Source organism: Capricornis sumatraensis, chromosome 2 (genome assembly GCF_032405125.1).
Source record: "Capricornis sumatraensis isolate serow.1 chromosome 2, serow.2, whole genome shotgun sequence".
NCBI lineage: Eukaryota > Metazoa > Chordata > Mammalia > Artiodactyla > Bovidae > Capricornis > Capricornis sumatraensis.
Window position 1 is genome coordinate 276145 of NC_091070.1, and position 22878 is coordinate 299022.

General features: G+C 43.5%; 2 protein-coding genes across 2 annotated transcripts in view; one reads left to right on the forward strand and one right to left on the reverse strand.

The window, feature by feature from the left end:
• The window catches only part of SPG11 (SPG11 vesicle trafficking associated, spatacsin), a 74844-nt gene extending 74207 nt beyond the window's left edge, over nucleotides 1-637 (forward strand). Inside the window, exon 40 of the mRNA XM_068965609.1 lies at nucleotides 43-637. Within this exon, the coding sequence (XP_068821710.1) occupies nucleotides 43-223 (181 nt within the window). The 3' untranslated portion in view covers nucleotides 224-637. The remainder of the gene's footprint in view (nucleotides 1-42) is intronic.
• EIF3J (eukaryotic translation initiation factor 3 subunit J) lies at nucleotides 600-20395 on the reverse strand. The gene is made up of 8 exons (XM_068965897.1): nucleotides 20273-20395; nucleotides 20095-20198; nucleotides 10060-10114; nucleotides 9519-9610; nucleotides 6181-6295; nucleotides 3983-4144; nucleotides 2677-2750; nucleotides 600-2370 (listed from the first exon to the last, which is right to left on the reverse strand). Exons 1-8 carry the CDS (start codon nucleotides 20307-20309, stop codon nucleotides 2239-2241), a joined length of 771 nt encoding a protein of 256 aa, XP_068821998.1. The 5' UTR covers nucleotides 20310-20395; the 3' UTR covers nucleotides 600-2238.
• Between the last annotated feature and the right edge of the window lie 2483 nt (nucleotides 20396-22878).

Genomic DNA, 22878 nt, shown 5'->3' on the forward strand with positions numbered 1-22878 from the left:
TTACAGTATTTTAAACCTGTACATTCTTGCTTCTCTGTTTAGATGTAAACATCATCAGCCTACAGAATTTGTTCTGAAAAACCTGAGGAAGTTCCTCACATGCTGTGAAGACGTCTACCTGTATTACAAGCTGGCGTACGAACACAAGCTTTATGATGTTGTCAATGTGCTTCTGAAGGACCCTCAGACCGGCTGCTGTCTGAAGGACATGCTAGCAGGTTAGAGGGACTCAGGTGACACACGAGGGTGGTTACTGCCAGGGATTCTTAAGTGCCTGTTTCTTGTACTGAAACGAGGTACTTACAGTTTGTGGTCAGCCTGGAGAGAAACACACTGGGGATCTTTGATGTCTGACTGTAAAACACCAGGACTGGCCATACCAGTCCTTTGTGAATAGTGGGCAAGAGAATGAGAAATCTTCACAAGGGAGTTCCTTTTTGAAAATGCTCATGCATCTATTTCATTTTCTATACGTATCATATCTGTGTGTTGGTATTAAGGAAAGAAGTTGCATCTTCCTCAGGATCGTTTCACTTTAGGGGCTGATACAGTATTTAGGAAAGAATAGCTGTGCCTGCAGATTCCAGTTTCAAAGGAATTTAATATTGTTTACACAGTTGAGGAACAGATGATACATTTCCATTTGTTAGAAACTGATCTCTATAATAAAATAGATTTGAAATTCAGTGTATGTCATTGTTACTGCTAAGGAAATCTTAGCCCTTGGCTGCCTTAAAGGAAGCAACCTTTATTGGCTGTAATTATTGCTGAAGAGTCACTGCATTCTGTAAATTCCTCGAGTCATTGGATGGTCCTGTCTCCACTTGGTGGTCTACAGAGCTCTGATTGAAGCTTCTACTCCTATGTAAGAGAAATTTAAAATACTTGCTCTGTCCCTATTTTTGATTCCATGGCAGTTTCCAACAAAGACTCTAACCACAGACTTGGTTAAGTTGATACCAGAATAATAGAGACGATCACCCAGTCTCTGCGTGCAGCCATCACCTGAGTTATGAGCTCAGTTACTCCAAATAAATACTTCTAGGTATTTAATTAGGCCTTAGTATCTAAGCAACCAAATAATTTCTCCAAATAAATACAGAAGCCTGCAGCTCTATACCTTTGTGGCTCTAGAGTGACACTACTAAGGACTTTGCAAATCATTTTTCTCCTAAAACTACGTCTGCTCATCAAGCACTTATAAAGCTTTGTAAGCACATAGAGAACTCAAGTCCCAAGAGCTTTGTTCTATACTCTCCAAAAATATCTCTTGGGAGGTAACACAAAATTTAAGTCCTCACAATAGTGACTTTATTAAATTAGTTGCTTTATAAAACATTGCAGATGTCATAATTGTTAACATAACAATTTACCAAACTGTAGTTAACCAGTGCAGCTTGCTGAGCATGTTTTATAAAGGAAATGCCAAAACCCTGTTAAAAGTTGTTCCACTGCAGCCTTGGAGAACAAAGGAAGATTTGTTTCTCAGACACTTACATCAGGCAAATAAAACAGGTGAGGAGTTCCCTGCCCCCCCCCCCATCTGAAGCTCTCCGTCAGTAGAACAGTCTGATAAATGGCAACTAGACAGTCTGTGCAGTCAAGAGATTCCACAACTTGTAATGCAGCGATGGAGAGGTTTACCTTCTTCAGCTTCAAAGTTGGAGGGTTCTGGTCATTTACTTATCAAACTAGTGCTTTGCAGCCGCCGTGTCTTCACTCTGAGATTAGCAGTCTTCGTCACAATGTATTTTTAATATCCTCACGCTCAATTTTAAGACAAAGCAATTTTAATACTAGGTGGACACCACATGCCCTTGCAGCAGACCGCTTTTCTTGACAAGTTATGAAGTAGTTCAAGGAGGTATGGTTAAGGCTGTATTACTGAATGGTGCTGGTAAATACGACACAATTTTTTTTGTCATGTTGCAACCTTTGTTTCCAATTTAGTGACTGCTGCTATGGAATCAGATAGCAACAATGACAACATTATTAGGTTTGTTTTTTAAAACTATGATTTAGTAGCAACAGAGGTTCCCAATTTTAACCCCTTGGCAACAAGATCCAAGTTCCCTCATTTGCACATTAGCACCTAAGTGTCAAGGGATTAAATAACCAGCACAAAAGATACTGCACTTCTGATTGTAGCATTTGGCAGAACTGAAAGGAAAGGAAGTTGTGCTACATGTTGAAGGGATTGTGGGCAACAGAAAGAAGACACCAGGAGAAGATAAAACGTCACATGAAGTCTTCGTAGTCTTGTGCGTATCCGCCGTCGTAACCGCCATAATCTGCCAGGTCATCTTTCATGGTGGCCTTTAATCCCCCTCCAGGAACCACACCTTTCTTCTTCTTTTTGGCTTTGCTTTGCTGAAGATAAAAGAGTTAAGTCGTAAGACTCTCTCTACTGTGGGATCTTTATTTGGTACAGCAGCCCTCAGAGTCAAAAAAAAGCTCTGGTTCCAGAAAAACCGAGTTCTCTGAGATTCCAGAACTCAGCCAGGGTAATTTCTATTGCTCATTTAGAAAAACATGAATATATCTAGAAACAAAGGATGACCACGGCACTCACGTTCCTGTTCTCTTCCAATATAAATGGCATCGGTGAACTCTTGACTTCTCCTAACGAGCCTTAGTGTCTGTAGCACACATTTCCCACCCAACTCGCTCTCTTACCTTTTCTTGCTTCTGTTTTTCACTGCAGAGCACAGTCAATGAATTGGTAATCTTTTTCAAGTCATCAATTTCCACTAAAAAAATAATAATTTTTAAGAATTTTAGAGAATAAGTAAAAAAGCAAAATACACATTCTTCACAGTGACATGAGAAATCTAATTTGTCCATCATTAACTTCAGCAACTTTGAAAAGGCTGTTACTTTCTCCTAACATGATAGAGAATCTTAAGTCTATGGCTAGGCTCACAAACCAGAACTGTTTAAAATGGCAAACCCAGCAACAAAACTTTATCATGATCTATAATCGCCAAGACACCACCGTTTAACCAGACACTAGAAACATCTACAGCTCACAGTGCTCCCTGCCGTTCTCCCGTATCCAGTCTAAACACACAGAATAACCATGCCTTATGGAAATTACACCCCCTTGGTTTTCAGAGGGGAGTATCTGAATCAATATGGAAGGCCAATGCTTAAACCCACAGACAACTCCCCAACCCCTGAGGTCTCCATTTTCTAGCTCGAGAATGAAAATGAAAATAGATCTCAGAAGTCTATGTGCCTGGCTTAACCAGGAAGTAAACTTGGCCAACGCATCCTTCCACCCCGTTAAAATATAAAGCTGGAAACAGACATGCGTTTTTAGCTACCAAAAAAAGTGTTCAATTTTGGTTAGCACCTCTGAAACAGAAAAAATGGTGTGTACAAAATAAAATGACAACTATGGGCATGTCACCGACCACGTTTAGAACCTTCCACTCAGTAATCGTTTCCCAAAGAAAATCCACTTTAAAATTACTGTGACGAATTTCGTTCTCAGTCTTAAAAACAGCAAATACTAGCAAACCTAGTCCCTTCCACCTTGGTGCTGTACCACCGCTGGGTGTCAACTCCCACACCCCCCTGCCCCTGAAGTACACAACTCTTCTGGAAGCGTGAAACGAAATCCATGGACCCGGAGAATGCATGGCAGCTCTTGCAGCTGGCTTCCTCATTTATAAAGTGAAAAGACACTCGTCTGTGGTCTCAGTTGTAAATTCTGTATGATTTTCCCCAAAAGTTACTTCCTTAGCTCCCTTCAATATAAAATAAGAAGCTAGTCTTTTATTAGCTGTTGTGCCAACAAGCACAGATGGCTCTGTGGGAAGCCACTGTAAAAACACTCGGAAAGCATCCTCAAAAGACCACTCGCTGTGTATTTGCAGAACATCATTCCTAAGCTACCTGCTAAAAAGCAAATCTTCAGTGTATTATAACATCCCCTACTTAAATCCATCCACAGGGGTCAGAGATGAGAATTACTTACATGAAATACAAACGTCTCGAACTAAGGCTTCCAAAAAATTGGCGTAATATAGTGACTTTTCATATTGTGTGATTTTATCTTTGAGTAACTTTCCAAACTCTGTGAAGTCGTCTCTTGAGGATGGGTTCATAGCATCTATTCCACAGACTGTATTATTAACGCCTGTAGGAGAAAGGGGACACACACACTGTCAGAAAGACTTTTTTTAATTTAGAAGTATTTAAATCCAGTATTTCAGTGTCATATCTAAATAACCCTATTATTTCATGCTAAAACAGGTTCTCAACCTGAGTCGACTGAACTCTTCGGACAGAATTCAAGTGGTCTGTACATAATTACTGTATCACAGGCTATTTCACTATTTTGATACCTATTCCAAAATAATAGGTTTCCTTTGTAAGTGAAATCCTCTGTATTTTATGCATTTAGAAACAGTATGTTAAGAAGGGGGCCACAGGCTTCACCTGGCCCAAAGGAGCCCCTGGCACAAAAGGGAAGCTCTAAAAGCAATTGTCCAGCAACAGCCTACAGCAAAGATGGAAGAGAAAGGGAAAAAAGCAGACAAAGGTGGTTCCTGTCAAAGTATGCAACTAACTACAGAAGCTAAGTAGGAGTAAACCCCGTGTTAAATCCCAACAGAAACATCAGTCTAGCTTAAGAGGGTTCCAGGCTATGAGACACGCTGCTTCTGCATGTGTGCCCAGTCGCATCCAACCCTTGCAGCCTCACGGACACAGGGTGTTCCAAGACGACTGGAGTGGGCTGACGTCCCCTGCCCCGGGGGTCTTCCCCACCCAGGGATCAAACCTGCGGCCCTTGCGTCCACGGCACTGGCAGGCCAGTTCTTTTAACCCTAGCGTCACCTATTCCTTAATGACCAGGTAATCACTTGTTAACACCAATCCAGTATTTTAGTATTAGAAACACAACATTAAAATCCTATTAAGCAAATGATACATGTTTTTGCTTTTAATCTATAACTGGTGTCCCATCTTAGAATTTATTACCACATAAACCCTTCTCTTTAACACACACAGGGGTGGCTTTTACCATCCTATGATGACAGGATAACAGGCATGTGCCCTCTGTAATGAGATGAGAGTGGTGGAGACATGTCGAGCACCTGCCAGTATGCAGGAGCAGCCACAGCAACTCAGGCTGCTGAAGACGCACTGAGGAGTCAGCTCACACGGGCCTCCCCGCTGGCGCAGAGGTTAAAGCGTCTGCCTGGAATGCGGGGGACCCAGGTTCGATCCCTGGGTCGGGAAGATCCCCTGGAGAAGGAAATGGCAACCCACTCCAGTACTCTTGCCTGGAGAATCCCATGGAGGGAGAAGCCTGGTAGGCTACTAGTCCATGGGGTCGCAAAGAGTCGGACACAACTGAGCGACTTCACTTTTCAACTTTCCAGTGAAGAGGAGAGAGGTCACTACAGCCAGCCTGCTCGGTCCATTTTAAAGAAGGGACGGGGAGAGAGATCAAGTAACTAGATCCTTCTAGGGTTCATGTCAAGGTTATCTGTCTCAGCAGGATATTCTACTCTGAAAAAGTATCAATTAGCAGAGCAAGTAAATAAAATGAAACTTTTAACTATTTCTCTGACTTTGAATCTTTATCCTCCGTGCCATGTAACTTCCCCGGGGAACTCTCTAAACTTACTGTTGACAGAATCCTGAACATACCTTTTATCTTCTACACTAACGACAGCTGCAGGCATGGGACTCAGGAATGGAAGTCCTCTGAGGGTAGGGCCCAGTGAGAGCCAAGAAGGGGCACAGCCTCAGCCTCACCAAGGCCAGCACGCTCTTGCGTAAACCCTACCAGACTTAAGACAGTGACATGCCTACAGGCAAACGCTTGAATCTCACAAAGTTACAGACTTCACACTTCACCCAAATTTCATCCAGCTGATACATATTCTTAAATCAGCAGTATACTTTATTTGGGTTCAATAACTTACTTTAATCATCTTTTATACAATACTCAAATTAATTTTTCAAAAATCTGAGCATGTGTCTCACTCTACGTCAAGTAACGAATCCTCAAATACAAACGAGAGAGATTAGGAACTGCTTTCTAATAAAACCCAAATCATTATGCTTCTTCAGAAAAGATGTTTGCTGAATGTTCACACTAGTAAAGCCTCCACCGTATTCACTCCAACTCCAACGCGACACTGTTACCGCACCCCCACTTACCAAAAGTTTCTTTTGCTAATTCAAGGTCAGACTCTTCCTGTAATTTCTTAAGCCTCAGTTTATCTGCTAATTGTTCTTCTGGAGTTAGCACTTTAGGTTCTTCAGGTTCTTCTAACTAAAATGAAGTTTGAAAACAGCTGGTTATAACGAACGCAGTACACGTCTGTACTGTATAATTTTTTTTTCTAGACACATAATAGCAAACATTCATAGTGTTTACTGTATTTCTACAGTAAATTCTTTTAGATATCAATGTTATAGGAAAAAAACCTGAGTCACAAATTAAGCAGCCTGCCCATGGTAACAGAAGGTTAACATAGGTAGTAATGTCACAGAGTTGAGATTTGACGACTCGGTTTATTTCATGGTGATTTTTTTTAAATTAAGGAATTGAGACTGCAGGCAAGTTGAAAATAGCTTTCTTATACTCTGGCTAAAACTGTATACTGAAAATCTGTTTTAGAGTTAACTCTGGTAATATTCATCAAGTCTTTAAAGTATTACTATCTGCTTCAATAAAATAACTCCATTTTGAAGGATTCCTCCTAAGAAACCACAGATGCATACAAATGTCTAACCAAAGGGGGTCAGACGGGGTTTTATTCATAATATCAAGCGAATGTGGAGATGATCTAAACGTTCCACAACAGAATGGTTCAAGTATATGGCACATCCATAACAGATACTATGCAGACATACAAAAAAACTTTTTTCAAAGAATTAGAAGAACATTTCCCCCTTATTGATCTTTTTATTCCACTTCTTTGAGAGGACAATTAATAGTCTAATTTATATCCTTTCTATATGCCATAAGTTTCTATAACAAGTATGTTACTAAGAGGAAATACCTTTGACAATATTTATCAAAGTGGGAAAAAGGTGAAGGGAATTTGTGCCATTCACAAATATCCAAGCCTGCGCAGTTTGGAGATTTTAATTCAGAAGGCCACTTCTGAAACAGGTCACATTTTATTTCTCATGGAGAAGATGTTCTAGAAAAAGGCAACTGTCTCAACTGTATTGATGGAACTGAACACCCTTATTTCCTGCATCAAAACTGAGTCTGTTCTAACTCAACACTTCACCTGAGATAAAACCAACGCACTGAGTGTAAGGGTTCTTTACTTTGGAGACTAATCAGGACACAAGTATAATGCTGAATTTCAAAGACCAACTTCTTTGAGCTATAAGAATCCATTCCTTGTTCTGAACATATAGCAGGTAAGTATTTTTAGATACACAAATACAAGATTACGAAGAAGGATCTAAAATGATCCTGACGGGGGGGAAACAGACATTCTCACATATTGTTGGCCATGATAATCTGCTACTAAAAAGGAATCGCAGGAGCTGATTCCAGGCCTAAGAGAGTTTACCAGAGGAGTCTATTGTACCAGAGAACAAGGAACCTTTCACAGACTAGCGGGGCTCTGTGAGACAGAGGAAGACAGGGACAACTTAGAGGGACCCCACTGCCCAACACTGGGGCAATTTAAGCAGGAAAAAAATAATCACTATATCTAAATGAATTCATAAAGACCTCTAAGTCCATAAATTTACTCAAAAAGAAAAAACTGAAACCTACAAAATCCTTCATTTTTCACCACTTAAAGTTACCACACCCCCTCCTTACTCTGAAAATTAGTAATCATACGAATTAAGCTTTTATGGTTTCTAGTACAAACCATATCCAAAGTAACCAAATAGTAAAAAAGGGGGGAAAAGCCAGCCAATAAGAAACTGGAAGTCATAGAATGAAATACCACCATTCTGCCACACCTGCAGAAATACTCAGGCAATGATCACTGACCCTAAAACTAACCCTAAAACTGGATTACCAGAAAAAGAAATCTGTCATTTTACAAGAGAAGGACCAAGCTGTCATCAGCGTAACTCAGTCATCAATTTCAGCATCACTAGTAATAGTACAGACATCATATGACTTCTGATGTGATTGATACAACATGAAGCATACAGCATTATATGTGAAGTATTCCAACCAAAAGTGTTCACTCTAATTCCAATTAGACTTCCAGACACCACTGCCAAGTTACAGGAAACTCAACTACAAGGAAGCAGTAAGACAAACCTAGAGGCTGGGTGCTCTACCGACGCTGCCCTGCTCTCTTCAGCAAGTCTGTCGTTTGAGAGAGAAAGACAGATCCTAGGAGATTTAGAGTACATTAACGACCAAATAAATGCAAGGTGCTTGCCTGAACAAATCATATGCAAGGCTATTTTGGGACAAATAAAGAAATGCACACAACCTGAATATAGATGGTGTTTAAAAAGGGAACATAATTATATGAGAAATCACGTTGCCTTTTCAGAAATGCATACTGAAGTATTTAAAGGAAAAATGCATAGTTTGTTATTTATTGGATTATATTTTAGCAAAAAAAAAACCAAATGAAGCAAGCTGGCAAAATATTAACAACTGGTAAATTTAGATGATTTGTATATGACCCATTATGCTATTTTCTTGAAATTTCTCTTAACAAAAAGTCAAGGGAATTCCCTGGTGGTCCAGTGGTTAGGCACTTTCACTGTGGAGTTGTTTCACCAGGTTAAAAATAAAATAAGAAAGCTTGCTATGATCTATGGTAAGATTTCCATGATTATTAAATAAAGCCAGGGTGAAAACAATAAAAAATGGGTGGAATATGACCATATAGTTGTATACAAATATATAAAGTCACCTTGGAGACATCATAATACACCAATATTTCAGTAAATACTTAAGTAAATATTTAAATAAATACAGTATTTAATATACCAGTGTGTAAGTAAATACACCATATTTACTTACAGGATAAAGGGAAAGAAACAGAACAAATCTTTGAAGAGCTGGGAGCCCCTCTTTAATACCATTTTGATTTCTGAATCATGTCAACGTGTTTTTTATTCAAAAAGTGACTGAACACAAAATTCCTGATCCTGCTCCAAATGATCAAAAACAACATTTATATAGTACATGGCAGAGAAATGGATGCTTTTATATTTACTCAAAATGTACACTGAAGAAAAAAAAAAAAGACTCATCACAGCTAGAGAGAACTGCAAGACACTGATAAAAATCCCTGACTATGGTCGCAAGACAATCCTGAGCGCTTCCAGATGTCTGTGAAAATCTAAAAGGCATTCTAACACATAAAGCTTCTGGGTCTGGTTTTTGCAAAAACCACAAATTCAGTTTGTCTGGGATCCCCTGACCTGACAATATCCATTCACAGCCTTCACAAAGCCCTTTGCACGATCAGGGAGCATTTGCGGCTGCTAAGGCACTGCACCACTACCGACGTGAGGACTGCGTGTTACGGAGAATAAATAGGACTTACTCTCTTTTTAATTTCCTCTTGCCTTTTCTTCTGCTGCCGTTCTTTCTCTTTTATTTTCTCTGCTATTTTTTTCTTCTCTGAAATTTTTACTTCTGAAAGTAAAGAAATGTTTTAATCATGGTTAATCTTAAATACTTTCTAGTTTATGAATGAGACAGACATGATGCTTATACACGTCATGAGATCGACCCTCTCCCAGCTCCACTTTAGATGGCGATACGCTGGCAAGTAAGAACAGAAAAGTTCCGGGACTTCTTTGCTCCTCTCTAATCTAACCCCCAAGATCCAAACACTTCCTTTCATATTTCCCCACAGTCCTTTAGGCAGGACTTAAGACCATTCAACTCTGATGCCTCATCCTCTAACCTGATTACATTTTAAAGAGAGAGAGAGAAGAGATGTAGGGAGAAGAGAACGAAACAGAAGGATGCTTGGTTTCTAAAAATAACCAACATTTCCAATTTTGCAGCATTTTGTTAGTTGTCTTAACATAAGCATCAGAGTAAGATCTAAACCCCAAAACAGGAAGCCCATGGATCACCTGGTTTTACTTCTGCTGCTTCTTTTTTTTCATCATCATCATCATCCCAGTTTTCCTAAACAAGAGAAAACTCCGTTAATGCTTCTTACACGCTTACCTTTCCATGTGACTTTATTATTCTGACACCACGGAAACAAGTTTGCTGGGTTATTTTTTTTTCATCTTTTTTGGTGTTAAATTTATAATTTTGGGAGAACTGATATAATGTTGAACTGCCCTAGCCAAGAAAAAGGGCTATCTTTTCACGTGTTCAAGCCTACCTCTGTATCTTTCGAAGAATTTTTAAAGTTTCTCTTCAAAGATTTTGCATGCTTCTCATTAGGTCTATCCCTAAGTTTTTCGTCTTCCCTGTTGCCACTGAAATATTTTTTTTCCCATTTTATGTCCTCTGACTGGTGGTTTTATCATTTATACAAAAGCTATAGGGTTTTCTATGCTAACTTGATATCCTGCTACCATATAAACGTAAATACATATACGTTGTGCTCAGCCACGTCCGACTCTTTGTGACCCCACGGACTGCAGCCCACCAGGCTCCTCTGTCCATGGAATTTTCCATCAAGAATACTGGAGCGGTTGCCATTTCCTACTCCAGGAGATTTTCCCGACCCAGGGATCAAACTCACGTCTCCTGTGTCTCCTGCATCAGCAGGCAGACAGACGCAACACAGTGCCCGACTCTGAAGCCCAGGCACCTTACCCACTGCGTGTATCACTTCAGTTAGCTCCACCACTGAGTCTCTGTGGGCTTCCAGGTACACTACCGTATCATCTGCAAATGAGACAGCTTTATGCCTCCCTCGCCAATCCGTGCAGCTCCACAGTTCTCTCTCCTATCTAACCACGCTGGCAAAGCCCCTACACAGTGTGGAGGGCAGCGGCAGGCGGCGGGGCCAAGCCCTTGCTCTCTGAACGGGGACGCCTGCAGTGCTCCCTGCGAGGCGCTGTGTGGCCCCCACATTCATGGAGCGCAGTTCAGGCTTTCTTCCGCTGCCCTGAATTCCAAGTCAATTAGAAAGCCTTTTCTCAAAGCAAGGAATTTCCTTCTAGAAGATGTAGGCTTCCATTGTTTCTTCATTTACATCTCTGATCCTTTGGAATTTTTTCTTTTCTATGATGGATCTAAGTACGGATCTAATTGTATCTTTTCCCAAATAGTTACCCAGTTGTCAAAGCACCAGCTATTGAAAAGTCCACCTTTCTAATACTCTATAATAACTATAAATGGAGTATTATCTTTAAAAACTGTGAACCACTATGTTGGTTCCAAATTGGGAAAGGAGGACATCAAGGCTGTATACTGTCACTCTGTTTATTTAACTTATATGCAGTGTACATCACGAGAAATGCCGGACTTGATGAAGCACAAGCTGGAATCAAGACTGCCGGGAGAAATATCAATCACCTCAGATATGCAGATGACACCACCCTTATGGCAGAAAGCGAAGAGAAAGAGCCTCTTGATGAAAGTCAAAGAGGAGAGTGAAAAAGCTGGCTTTAAACTCAACATTCAAAAAACTAAGACCATGGCATCCAGTCCCATCACTTCATGGAAAACAGATGAGGAAACAGTGGAAACAGTGTCATACTTTATTTTCTTGGGCTCCAAAATCACTGCAGACGGTGACTGCAGCCATGAAATTAAAAGACGCTTGCCCCTTGGAAGAAAAGCTATGACCAACTTAGACAGCATATTAAAAAGCAGAAAGATTATTTTCCCAACAAAGGTCTGTCTAGTCAAAGCTATGGTTTTTCCAGTAGTCATGTATGGATGTGAGAGTTGGACCATGAAGAAAGCTGACCACCGAAGAATTGATGCTTTTGAACTGTGGTGTTGGAGGAGACTCTTGAGAGTCCCTTGGACTGCAAGGAGATCCAACCAGTTAATCTTAAAGGAAATCAGTCCTAAATATTCACTGGAAGGATTGAATCTGAAGCTCCTCCAATACTTTGGCCACCTGATGCAAAGAACTGACTCCTTGGAAAAGACCCTGATGCTAGGAAAGACTGACGGCGGGAGGAGAAGGGGACGACAGAGGATGGGATGGTTAGATGGTACCACCGACTAGATGGACCTGAGTTTGAGTAAGCTTCAGGAGTTGGTGATGGACAAGGAATCCTGGCGTGCTGCAGTCCATGGGGTGGTAAAGAGTTGGACGGGACAGAAGTGACTGATACCATACACCTGAAACCTGTAACACTGCAAGTCAACTATGCTTCAGTTTCTTAAAAAGCCCATCCTCGCCCTGGGAGTTTCCACATACTAAGCTTCCTAGGCATCTCTGCTTCCTAGTCTACCCGCTGGCTTGTTGTCTCTTCACGTACCAGTGCGTACTGCTTTAATCAGAGGCTTTACAGTACGTTTCTAATATAAGCTGGGGCTAATCCCCCCTTCTCAGGTTTTTTAGTGTTTTCCTGGCCATTCTTGCACACTGTTTCTCCATATGAACTTTTATATCAACTTGTCTAACTCCACAAAAAAGCTTCTCCATTCACAATTAAAACACAAGACCACCAAGCCAAAACTAACGGTCTCTCCTAAATAATTCACAGTAGCTTTAAACGAAAAACTGAGCTGTGTTTACACTTACCTTCCCAAATGTAGAAGCATCCAACATTCTGGCTAATGGTTCTAATTATTTCAAGCAACATTCCATACAACATAACCCTGGCTAATGAATCAAATCTGTATAAAAATTTAAGCCCAATTTTTAAAAATTAAACTTAAAAAAAAGAAAAAAAAGAGTTCAGCTCGGTACAACAGAAGAGTCAAGAGCTGACCCACAGCCACGCGGAACCAGCTCCCTAACTCGGGCAGGGCGCCTTCAGGTGGCTCTTTTCTAGGCCTAGCACAGGCCCTGAGCGAAACATAAACAGTCATCAAGCCACGTTTAAAGGGGCCGCAGAACTTACAAGGGTTAAGTCTAACAGAGAAAGACACAGCCCTGTGTTTAAATAGGGCTTTCACCTACAGGGAACCTGACCACTGTCTCAACCACCACCCGGCACTCAAGGACGCGCCGTCTGAAGCTGAGCCAGAGGATGACGGACAAGGCAGGAGGCCCTGGCACGGCCGGAGGGGCAGGGCTGACTAACACGCCACAGCCGCGGCAGCAAGCGTCTGGCTTTGTAACGCAGGAGGCCGTAAATCTGAATCAGGCTCGGTGTCTGCAAACTAACCAAGCCTTGACTCTTAATAAAAATCTAAATCCAAAGAAATAAAAAATCTTGCTCACGGCTGCCATGGAGTGGGAAGAACTCGGAATAGAAGCATTTTTATAATCTCTTTACCTTTCCAATTTAACCCATAGTTCACAGTTAACAAACACAATGAAAGCAAACCAGCCAGTCACTGCGTGAACATCTGAGAGTTGGAAATTGGACGGCAAACGTTCCTATCACCCTGCCGGTTTGCTTAAGTGCTTGCGTCAATACAGCACTGTCCAAAAGGAAGCAGAGAGCTAAAACTAAAAGTTGACTACTACTGTAAGTTTTTGGTCATTTTAATCTTCACAGCACATAAGAAAGCTGGGTGTGTGAGTGGTATGCCACTTAGAAGTTTCTTAGATAAAAGAACTATCTGCTTGCTTCTTGGGGATGCTTATAGCTCCCCACTAATTCCAGTGACGGTGACAATGGTGGCAGCAACAGATCGCATCGACTAAGTGCTTACTTTGCACTAAGCGCCACGCAAAGGACTTTATGTTTATTTATTTTTTTTAATTCTTTGGCCATGCTGCACAGTTTGTGGAATTTTAGTTCCCTGACCAGGGACTGAACCTGGGCCCGTGGCAGTGAGTCCTGCCAGGAAAGCCCCCAAAGAACTTTGCATATGGCCACACAGTTAACCCTTGCAAAAGTCCTGCAAGTAAGGTAGTGTTATCCCCACTCACAGAAGGACACCAAGGCCCAGAGATAACTATCACACAGTCTGAATGGGAAAATAATGAAGGAACCTGTTTTGAACAGGACAAAATTTCTTTAAAGTGTCATATTAAACATCATTTCTTACCTGAATCCTGAAGTATACATGTCTGGCAACTAGGTCCCTCCACATCAAAATCTGTTCTTTCAATTAGTCCTGGAATGGAGTCCCCTGGAATTGCAGGGAATCCCATATCAAAGAGAAGGGTTAGGGCACATACTAAGACATGCCCAGCTACAACTATGCCAGATACTAAGACACGCCCAGCTACAACTAGGCCAGATACTCATCTCAAATTGCCTGAGGTGGATTTCTACTAATTTTAACAAATGAGTCTAGCAGCCTCTGGGAGCAGGAGCTCAAGAGGAGCGAGGCATAGCTGAAAATGAGCAGCCCCATCCCAGTAACTCCCACACAGGGAAACAGCACAACACGGTAGGGTTTTTGCTCAGTGCTGGTGTTCCTCAGTTCCCTGCACCAGTAAAACCTCAGCCCCGGGTCACCACTGGTCCAGGGTCGCATCCACCCTGACTCTGCATCCGGCCTCTCCCCGCCCCTGGCTTCCCTTTCGAAGAATGACCTCATTCCAGACGGCGACACGCCGTCCCCTCAGTCCAAGTGTGAGGAGGCCACCTAGACTTTCAGCACAGAAAGGACTGCAGTAGCAGAAACAGTGGTTCCTATCTCTAAGTCCTGGAAACAAGTACGACATGCGCTCCTCAGTTCATGAACAGACCATGAAAGGCACCCTTCGCCCCACAGTGCTGGAAAACAGTCTGCTCCTTTTTTATAGAAGTTACTCCTATACTGAGGATAAGCTCCTCAAGAAGGCAGCACAGTGACGTCAGAAAAAACAGACTGGTCACATTTCCCGAACAAATGTAATCCCCAAAGCAGAAGGCCACGTAGCTTTCCCCATGAACTTACGACAGTTTTTGCATCCTTAGTTATAAAACTAAATGCATAAAAGCAGAATGTTTAAAACTGCCCGATTTTCCATAAACATCAAGACTTTGTAAATGCTGACAATAAATTCAGATAAAATACAAGAAGGGTTCCAAGAGAAACAGCTAAAATTAATGGTTGTTTTTGGTTCAAGAGTTACCTATTAATATCCAATTAAATTTTTAACCAATTATCACTGGTAGTCAATAAATCTTCCAACTACAATATCCAAAAGTATTTATCTCCAGAAGTATTTTCAAGTGTTTAAAGTATTAATATCTCCAGTATTAACCAGGCTCTTCTAAAATGGCCAGCTTTCTCAGAAGAGCAGCTGCTTATAACCTACCTGCTCATCTAAACTTACATTCTACAGATAAACATCCAGGATCACCGGAGCCATTTCTCTTAAAAAGATGGGTGTTTTTCAAGTTTAAAACCTGCGTCCCAACTAAATACAACTAAGAACTGAAAACATAACAGGAAAAATTTAAACCCTGGCTCCTTTCTATTTCTAATAACGCAGCCAGTAGGCGGACAGCCTGTCATTTTATAATGTATACCTACAGAATGTCACGTGCAATGAGAGAACACGCTAAGGGCTGAAAATGCTTTCCAACTCAAGCAAGATATATTTATAGCCCATCCAACAGAAGTGGCTTCACATGAGCAGAAGACTCTCCTGCCCCACAGCAGAAGCCCGGGAACTAACATACGCACCCCTGCTTTTCTTCTTAAGCACAATCGTTTGCTTTAGAGAAAGCATAATCTCTTGAAGCAAGAGAGTCTTTGCTGGGTGTTCTGTGAGCTGTGCCAGTTCTGTGCTGAGAACCCTCAGAACTCTGCAGTGAGCTCCCGCCACGGCTGGGCCTGGCAGCAAAGGGTAGCTTTTAAAATGAGCGCCAATGTTCTTCTGTCACCTCAGTACTCTGCTTGTCTCTGGAAGCCAGGGTATCTGTCTCAATAAATTCTACTTCACTTAATTCATTAAGTTTTTAACACACTACTATGGCTCAGCACTCTGCTGAATTCCATCTCAATACTGACCTGTCTCATATTTGGAAGTGTCATCAATCAATTCTACTTCAAATTCCTGGCTAAGCTAGGTTAAGAACAAGACACTCAACACTAAACAAACAGCCTATTTATTTTCGATGGTCCAGGACAGCAAATATATTAGGTAAATATTTTTCAGCAACAAACGCACTTCCCAACTAAAAACTTACTAGTTTATAAAAAATTGTCAGGGTATTAAAATGATACAACTGATATTTTCTTCAAAATAATCTGGCTGGGTGAGGAGAGCAGTAAGACAGAATATAGAAAATAGAAGGTTGGTCATGGGTTTATTAAGCTTTTCTTTCCACTTCTGTGTATGTTTGGAATTCTTCACGAGACACGCACATGCACACACATACATACACCTTCCAGATATCCATTCCTAGCAAAATGCCCGCCTTCTGAAACTTCCCAACAATCTCCCATGTCTTTGAAATGTAATCCTCTACTTCAGAGTGCTGTTTCCAATGCTTCAAAAATGTCCTTACTCTGGTATATTTAAACTATTAACTGGGATACGATCCTAACAGACAGCTGAATGGGCACAATAAGGCACGCAGTTTTCAACTCATCCAGTTCTCTAGGGTCTTTTAAAGACATTTTGTAATAACATTATGGAAGCAAATGTGTGAGACACTTAATTACAGCCAGAAGTTTTCTCAAAACAAACTATACCCTTTGAATAAATCTAGCTTCTGTCTGTTTTAGTGAAATGATGGGAGTCTAGTAAAATGGAGTAAAAGTTGTATTGTTCCTGCTTGCAGTGGGTAGGTACTCACAGCAAGCAGAAAAAATGATCAACACAGCCTCCACATCATTCCAGAAATGGGGAAGGGGTCCAGAGAGATATATGCCAAGCAAACAATTTCTCCCACTGTCTCCGCACTGATATCAGGATAGGGTAGAGAGGGGAAATAAAGCTACGGTGAGAGGCAAGTACGCTCCCTGGGTCTCACCTTTTAAACTGGTGAGAAGCACAGCCTCCCCACCTCCCCCCGCCACCAGTGAATATGAACAATCCTAATTTCACCTAAATCCACCCCTGCCACTATCAGACAGCTATTTGAAAAGTCAAGGGCAGCAAAATGCTATGTCTGCTGAAAGACATTAACCTGTTGGAGCAAGTTACTGTAACAAAAGACCTTAGTTTTCCTCTCATTTCTCAGGACCTTACAAAGGACATTAAGCCTATACTCTTAAAGGCTAAACACTAGGTGCTGACAGACTGAAGAACTTACTGTTTCTTCCTACCTTACTTTCGAAGGACTTTTCAAAAATTGACATACTGTATTCTTTAAGGACCGTGACTATTTAAACTCATGAAAACTAAACCTTGTTAGCAACTGCTACAAAAGGGTTAGCATTAGAATATTAGAATGCAGAAATTTGGTATTAATGTATTCCTTACTTTTTGAAAGTTCACTTTATGACACTTCACTTTTTTTTAACAACGTACCTTAGTACCTGTATTCGCTAAGTGAAATCCAAAGACAATTTACAATTTTATGACAAGTGAAAATAGCATCTGTTTTTGCACTGAGCTATTACAGTGGCAGTGAGCACCCTAAGCAGCAAGAGTGGCACCATCAAGGCCAAGTTCATTCTCCACCAAGCTCCTCAGAATCTAAGCACCAAGCTGCCACAGCTTTGAACTGTGTCTGTGAGCATCTGGGCATGTGTTAGCAAGATGTGTCCTAAAGTAACTGCTTCTTTCAGCTTAGGAAAAGTTTGACAGGAATGCTCTCGTTTCAGAAAGCAGGGAAAACCTGCTCATTACCATTCAAGGTGACAAATTTCAACTCTAGATTCTGAGCAAGCAAAAACTTGCCTGACAACCGTGGTCATTCCATTCAAAACAAAAAACACACAGTAAACACCCATTGTGGAGAGAACTTACTCCTACTGAGCTAAAGAGAGCACAAAATGTGGCACAAAAATGACCCCAGATACACGATCTAAACAGCCCAAGCATATTTTCCATTAGCCAGAAAAATTAAGACTACATCTAGAAGCAAGAGAGAATTCACATTTACCCAGTGCCTACCAAGTGTCAGACAACTCTGCCTAATGCCTCATATATTATCTCCTTTAAAGTGCAAAATAATGCCTGAGACAGCTTCTGTAATGCTAAGGTTGGGAAATGGGGGAGGGGGGTGATTGAAAAACTGGTTTATGTTCACAAACAGAAATTGTCAAGGCAACAATATGGATCCAGGTCTGTCTGACCCTAAACTGCTAGGAACCAAACTGCTCCACGGACACCTGATCTTGGAAATCTCTGAGGAACTCAGCAGAAACAGAGCTACATCTCAACATGGAAATAAAATGGGCAAGTTCAGCTTTCTGCTACTCAAAGATCAACTTCAAAGTTTAAGTAAAAGAAATAGGCTATTTGTATAAAATAAATTCTGCACTGGAGAGACAAAATAGCCTTTATGTAACATTTGCCTTTAAGTAGGATTTATAACTCCTAAACCTCCAAAATTAGTTCAAGTGGTCAGAATTCTATTTATCAGGATAGACACCATTTAGATACAGTAATTTCAGTCAGGCTTCTCCATATCAGTCTAGACTACTTCATTCAAACTTCATTTTCTGGTAATTCCTGATTCTCTAGTCGCTTCTTCTCACTTATTCCCAATTTTCCTAACAGATGTCTTAACTGTTGGATCTACTATGCATAGAAGTGAAAGGACAAATCTGAACTAAAGGCTCAAAACACAGAATCTGCCACAGTGTAGGGAGGGAACTAATATTGTGCAATGAGGGTGATAACACAATCCATTCCCACGCCTACACAACACGTAAATGAAACAAAAATGTAAATATCTCCACAACAGTGTTGCTTATTAATTAACCCCAAGGTTTGAAAGGGTCACATCATCCCTGAACCTCAGGCTGTTCAAGGACTGGACATCCACCTCATCAGACCAAAGTAAATCTAAACAAAAGCAGTATGGACACAGAGTTCCTAACGATTATCTAGCTTAATTTTTTTTTTTAACTCGAGCAGAAAGATTTGTAGGGTTTGTTATCATGAGCTGGGGGTAGAAGTCAGAAGAATAAACAACTCACTAAATGAATCAAAACCACAGAAAACCATTTTCCAACTCATATTAAATTTTATCTTCATGGAAATAAAGATTTTGAGAACTTCATTAATAAGAATCCTAACATTCTGCACTTGAGAGATTTGTAGCTACTAGAAAAACAAAAACGCAGCAGTCATAATGTCATCTGAAGCCACACGATGAGTCCCCAGGAGGCGTCAAAAGCAAACGAAATATACAAAGCATAGGAAAAACAAAACAAATACCGGGCTCCCGCGCCTTCTCCAACCATGAAATCAGTATTTCCTCAAGGGTTCCCGTGTAGATGAATAACCCACTCTATCAGCGCTCCATTTTCCAAGTCGCTGTGTAGACTAGCCAGGTTTCTGACCACTAAGGTAGCTCTCTCAGGCCTCAGTTCATCCTTCTACCACACGTAGGGAGAGGGGGGTCTAAAAATTATTTCACTTGTGTGTGAGGAAGAAAGGTGGCTGAAACTACACCGCAATATTTCACACATTTAAAAGCTCTAACAAACTCCACCAGCGGGCCTTTGGGGCTGCAGACGAGCTACCAGCCCGAGGGACGCCTGAGCTCCAAAAGGCAAGAGGGTTAGGAAACGCCCCATCTGGGATGAGCCAGGGGCCCCACCTCGCCCTCCCTTTAGGGCTGCAGACGAGCTCCCAGCACGAGGGACGCGTTACGAGACGCCCCATCTGGGAAGAGCCAGGGGCCGCGCTCTCGCCTCCCGGTCTCAGCCCCGCGCAGTGCGCACGTGCGCCGGCCCAGCCGCGGCTGTCACCGCCTGTCGCCGGCTGGCGGCGGGTCCGGGCAGGCGCGGACCCTCTAAGAGGGGCTGGGGCCCGCCACTCGCCCGGCAGGCTCGGCAGACCACGCAGCCCGCCTCCGGCCCTGTGGCCGGCGGACCGGGGGAGCAGGGCACCGCCGGGCCCTGCGCTCGCGTCCCCACACGGCCCGCAGGCCCGGGCGGCGCCCCGGGCCCCGCGTCCGACCTCCCGCCCCGAGGCGGGCACCCCGGCCCACCCGGCGCGGACCCACCTTGACGTCCTCGTCCTCGTCCTCGCCCTCCCAGCGGTCCCCGCCGGCAGCGCCGCCGCCCCCCACCTTCCGCACCGGGTCTTCCACTGCGAACGTGTCCGCGTCTGCGGGAAGAGAGTCGCGTTAATGACAGCCTGGGGCCCGCGCCGGCCGGCCCGACCCCCGAGCTTCCCCTCACCCCAGGAGTCGGAGTCCCCAGCCGCCGCCGCCGCCATATCGAGCCGGGCGTGAGCGTGTGTGCGGGAAGACGGGGGAGTTAGCGCGGCGGAGGTGAGTCACCGGATCCGCGCTCGTCGCCCGCGCGGGGGACGCTGGGACCGCGGCGGACTCCACGCCGAGGCCCCGCCCACTGAGCGGCCGGAAGGGGCGTGGGAGCGGCCGGAAGGGGCGTGGGGAGCGACGGGCGCCCGGGGTCTTCCGCGCTCCGCTCGGTGCCTAAGGGGCCCGGCGGGCCAGTGCGGCAAGGCGGGTGGCGGGAGGGTCGGCCCGCCTCGCGCGCCCCGGGAGGGAACAGGCAGTGCGGGGACCGTGGCGGCACCCTGCCTGGCGCTTGGCTGTCGCCTGCCCTCTCCCTTCCTCCCGGGCCACCCTGCGCCCGACGCAAGCGGCGCGGCGCGCCTCTGCTCGCGTGGACCCCGCCCCCGGGCGCGGGTGACAGCGGCCGAGAGTCAGCACGCCGCGCCCGGCTGTGGGCGGCGGAGTGGCCTCCACGTCCCCGGGGCGCGCGGTCGCTCGCTGGGCGAGATGGGCCTCTGGAACCTGAAGGGCGCAGGGCGCCGGGAGAAGCGAGCGGAGAGCACCGAGTTCCTGGCAGCCTCCCAGCCGAACAGCTCAGATTTAGCTCCCGGCACGTTTGCCGGCAGTGCGTCACGAAGGGATCGAAGGGAACCCCGGGGCCCGAGGACCTTCCCTTCTGTGAGCCCCCTGAACCCAGTACACGATTCATTCTTTCGCGGAATGATTTCGGAACTCAGCTAAACTTATTTGCTCTAGCCTTACCCTCAAGAAGCGCTCAATCAAGCAGCAAAAACAGACGTAAACAGGTTTCGACACAGCGCAATGACTGCAACGAAAAGAAGCGCTGTGAGGTTAAATGCAAAAGGTTAGCGTTAACCGCGGAGGGGAACCGCGGAGGGGAGCGGCAGGGTATTTGAAAGGTTTCCAGAAGGTGAGCGCCGCACTAAGGAGTTTTCAAGACCAAGTGAAATTTGCTCCAGTGCGTTTCAGGTAGAAAGTACACAGGTGGTCCCTGATATGCCTGGCAACTGGAGATAAGCTGAACAGGTAAACTGATTATTATAAAGAGCTTAAAATGGGCTATCAGGGAAGCACAGTAATGCTGAAGAAGCTGAAGTTGAATGGTTCTATGCAGATGACACCACCCTTATGGCAGAAAGGGAAGAGGAACTAAAAAGCCTCTGATGAAAGTGAAAGAGGAGAGTGAAAAAGTTGGCTTAAAGCTCAACATTCAGAAAACGAAGATCATAGCATCTGGTCCCATCACTTCATGGCAAATAGATGGGGAAACAGTGTCAGACTTTATTTTGGGGGGCTTTAAAATCACTGCAGATGGTGATTACAGCCATGAAATTAAAAGACGCTTACTTCTTGGAAGGAAAGTTATGACCAACCTAGACAGCACATTAAAAAGCAGAGACATTACTTTGCCAACAAAGGTCCATCTAGTCAAGGCTATGGTTTTTCCAGTAGTCATGTATGGATGTGAGAGTTGGACTGAAGAAAGCTGAGCGCCAAAGAATTGATGCTTTTGAACTGTGGTGTTGGAGAAGACTCTTGAGAGTCCCTTGGACTGCAAGGAGATCCAACCAGTCCAGTCTAAAGGAGATCAGTCCTGGGTGTTCTGTGGAAGGACTGATGCTAAAGCTGAAACTCCAGTCCTTTGGCCACCTCACCTGAAGAATTGACTCATTGAAAAAGACTCTGATGCTGGGAGGGATTGGGGGCAGGAGGAGAAGGGGATGACAGAGGATGAGATGGCTGGATGGCATCACCAACTCGATGGACATGAGTTTGGGTGAATTGTGGGAGTTGGTGATGGACGGGGAGGCCTGGCATGCTGCAATTCATGGGGTCCCAAAGAGGCAGACACGACTGAGCGACTGAACTGAACTGAACTGATGAAGACCTACAAGACCTAGAACTTAACACCCCAAAAAGATGTGCTTTTCATTCTAGGGAACTGGAATGCAAAAGTAGGAAGTCAAGAAACACCTGAAATAACAGGCAAATTTGACCTTGGAGTACAGGAGGAAGCAGGGCAAAGGCTAACAGTTTTCCCAAGAGAATGCACTGGTTGTAGCAAACACCCTCTTCCAACGACACAAGAGAAGACTATACACGGACATCACCAGATGGTCAACACCGAAATCAGATTGATTATGTTCTTTGGAGCCAAAGATGGGGAAGCTCTATACAGTCAGCAAAAACAAGACCAGGAGCTGACTGTGGCTCAGATCATGAACTCCTTATTGCCAAATTCAGACTTAAATTGAAGAAAACAGGGAAAACCACTAGACCGTTCAGGATTATACAGTGGAAGTGAGAAATAGATTTAAGGGACTAAATCTGATACACAGAGTGCCTGATGAACTATGGGCAGAGGTTCATGACATTGTAGAGGAGACAGGGATCAAGACCATCTCCAAGAAAAAGATGCAAAAAAGCAAAATGGCCCTCTGAGGCCTTACAAATAGCTATGAAAAGAAGAGAAGCAAAAAGCAAAGGAGAAAAGAAAGATATGCCCATTTGAATTCAGAGTTCCAA

Excerpts from the sequence above, each read along its gene's own strand:
- EIF3J (XM_068965897.1), bottom strand. The coding sequence starts at position 20,309 with ATGGCGGCGGCGGCGGCTGGGGACTCCGACTCCTGGG. Across the intron at positions 10,115-20,094 it reads ACGAGGACGAGGACGTCAAG|GAAAACTGGGATGATGATGA; the intron begins GTGGGTCCGCGC and ends TCTCTTGTTTAG. Across the intron at positions 4,145-6,180 it reads ATTAGCAAAAGAAACTTTTG|GCGTTAATAATACAGTCTGT; the intron begins GTAAGTGGGGGT and ends TTTCTCCTACAG.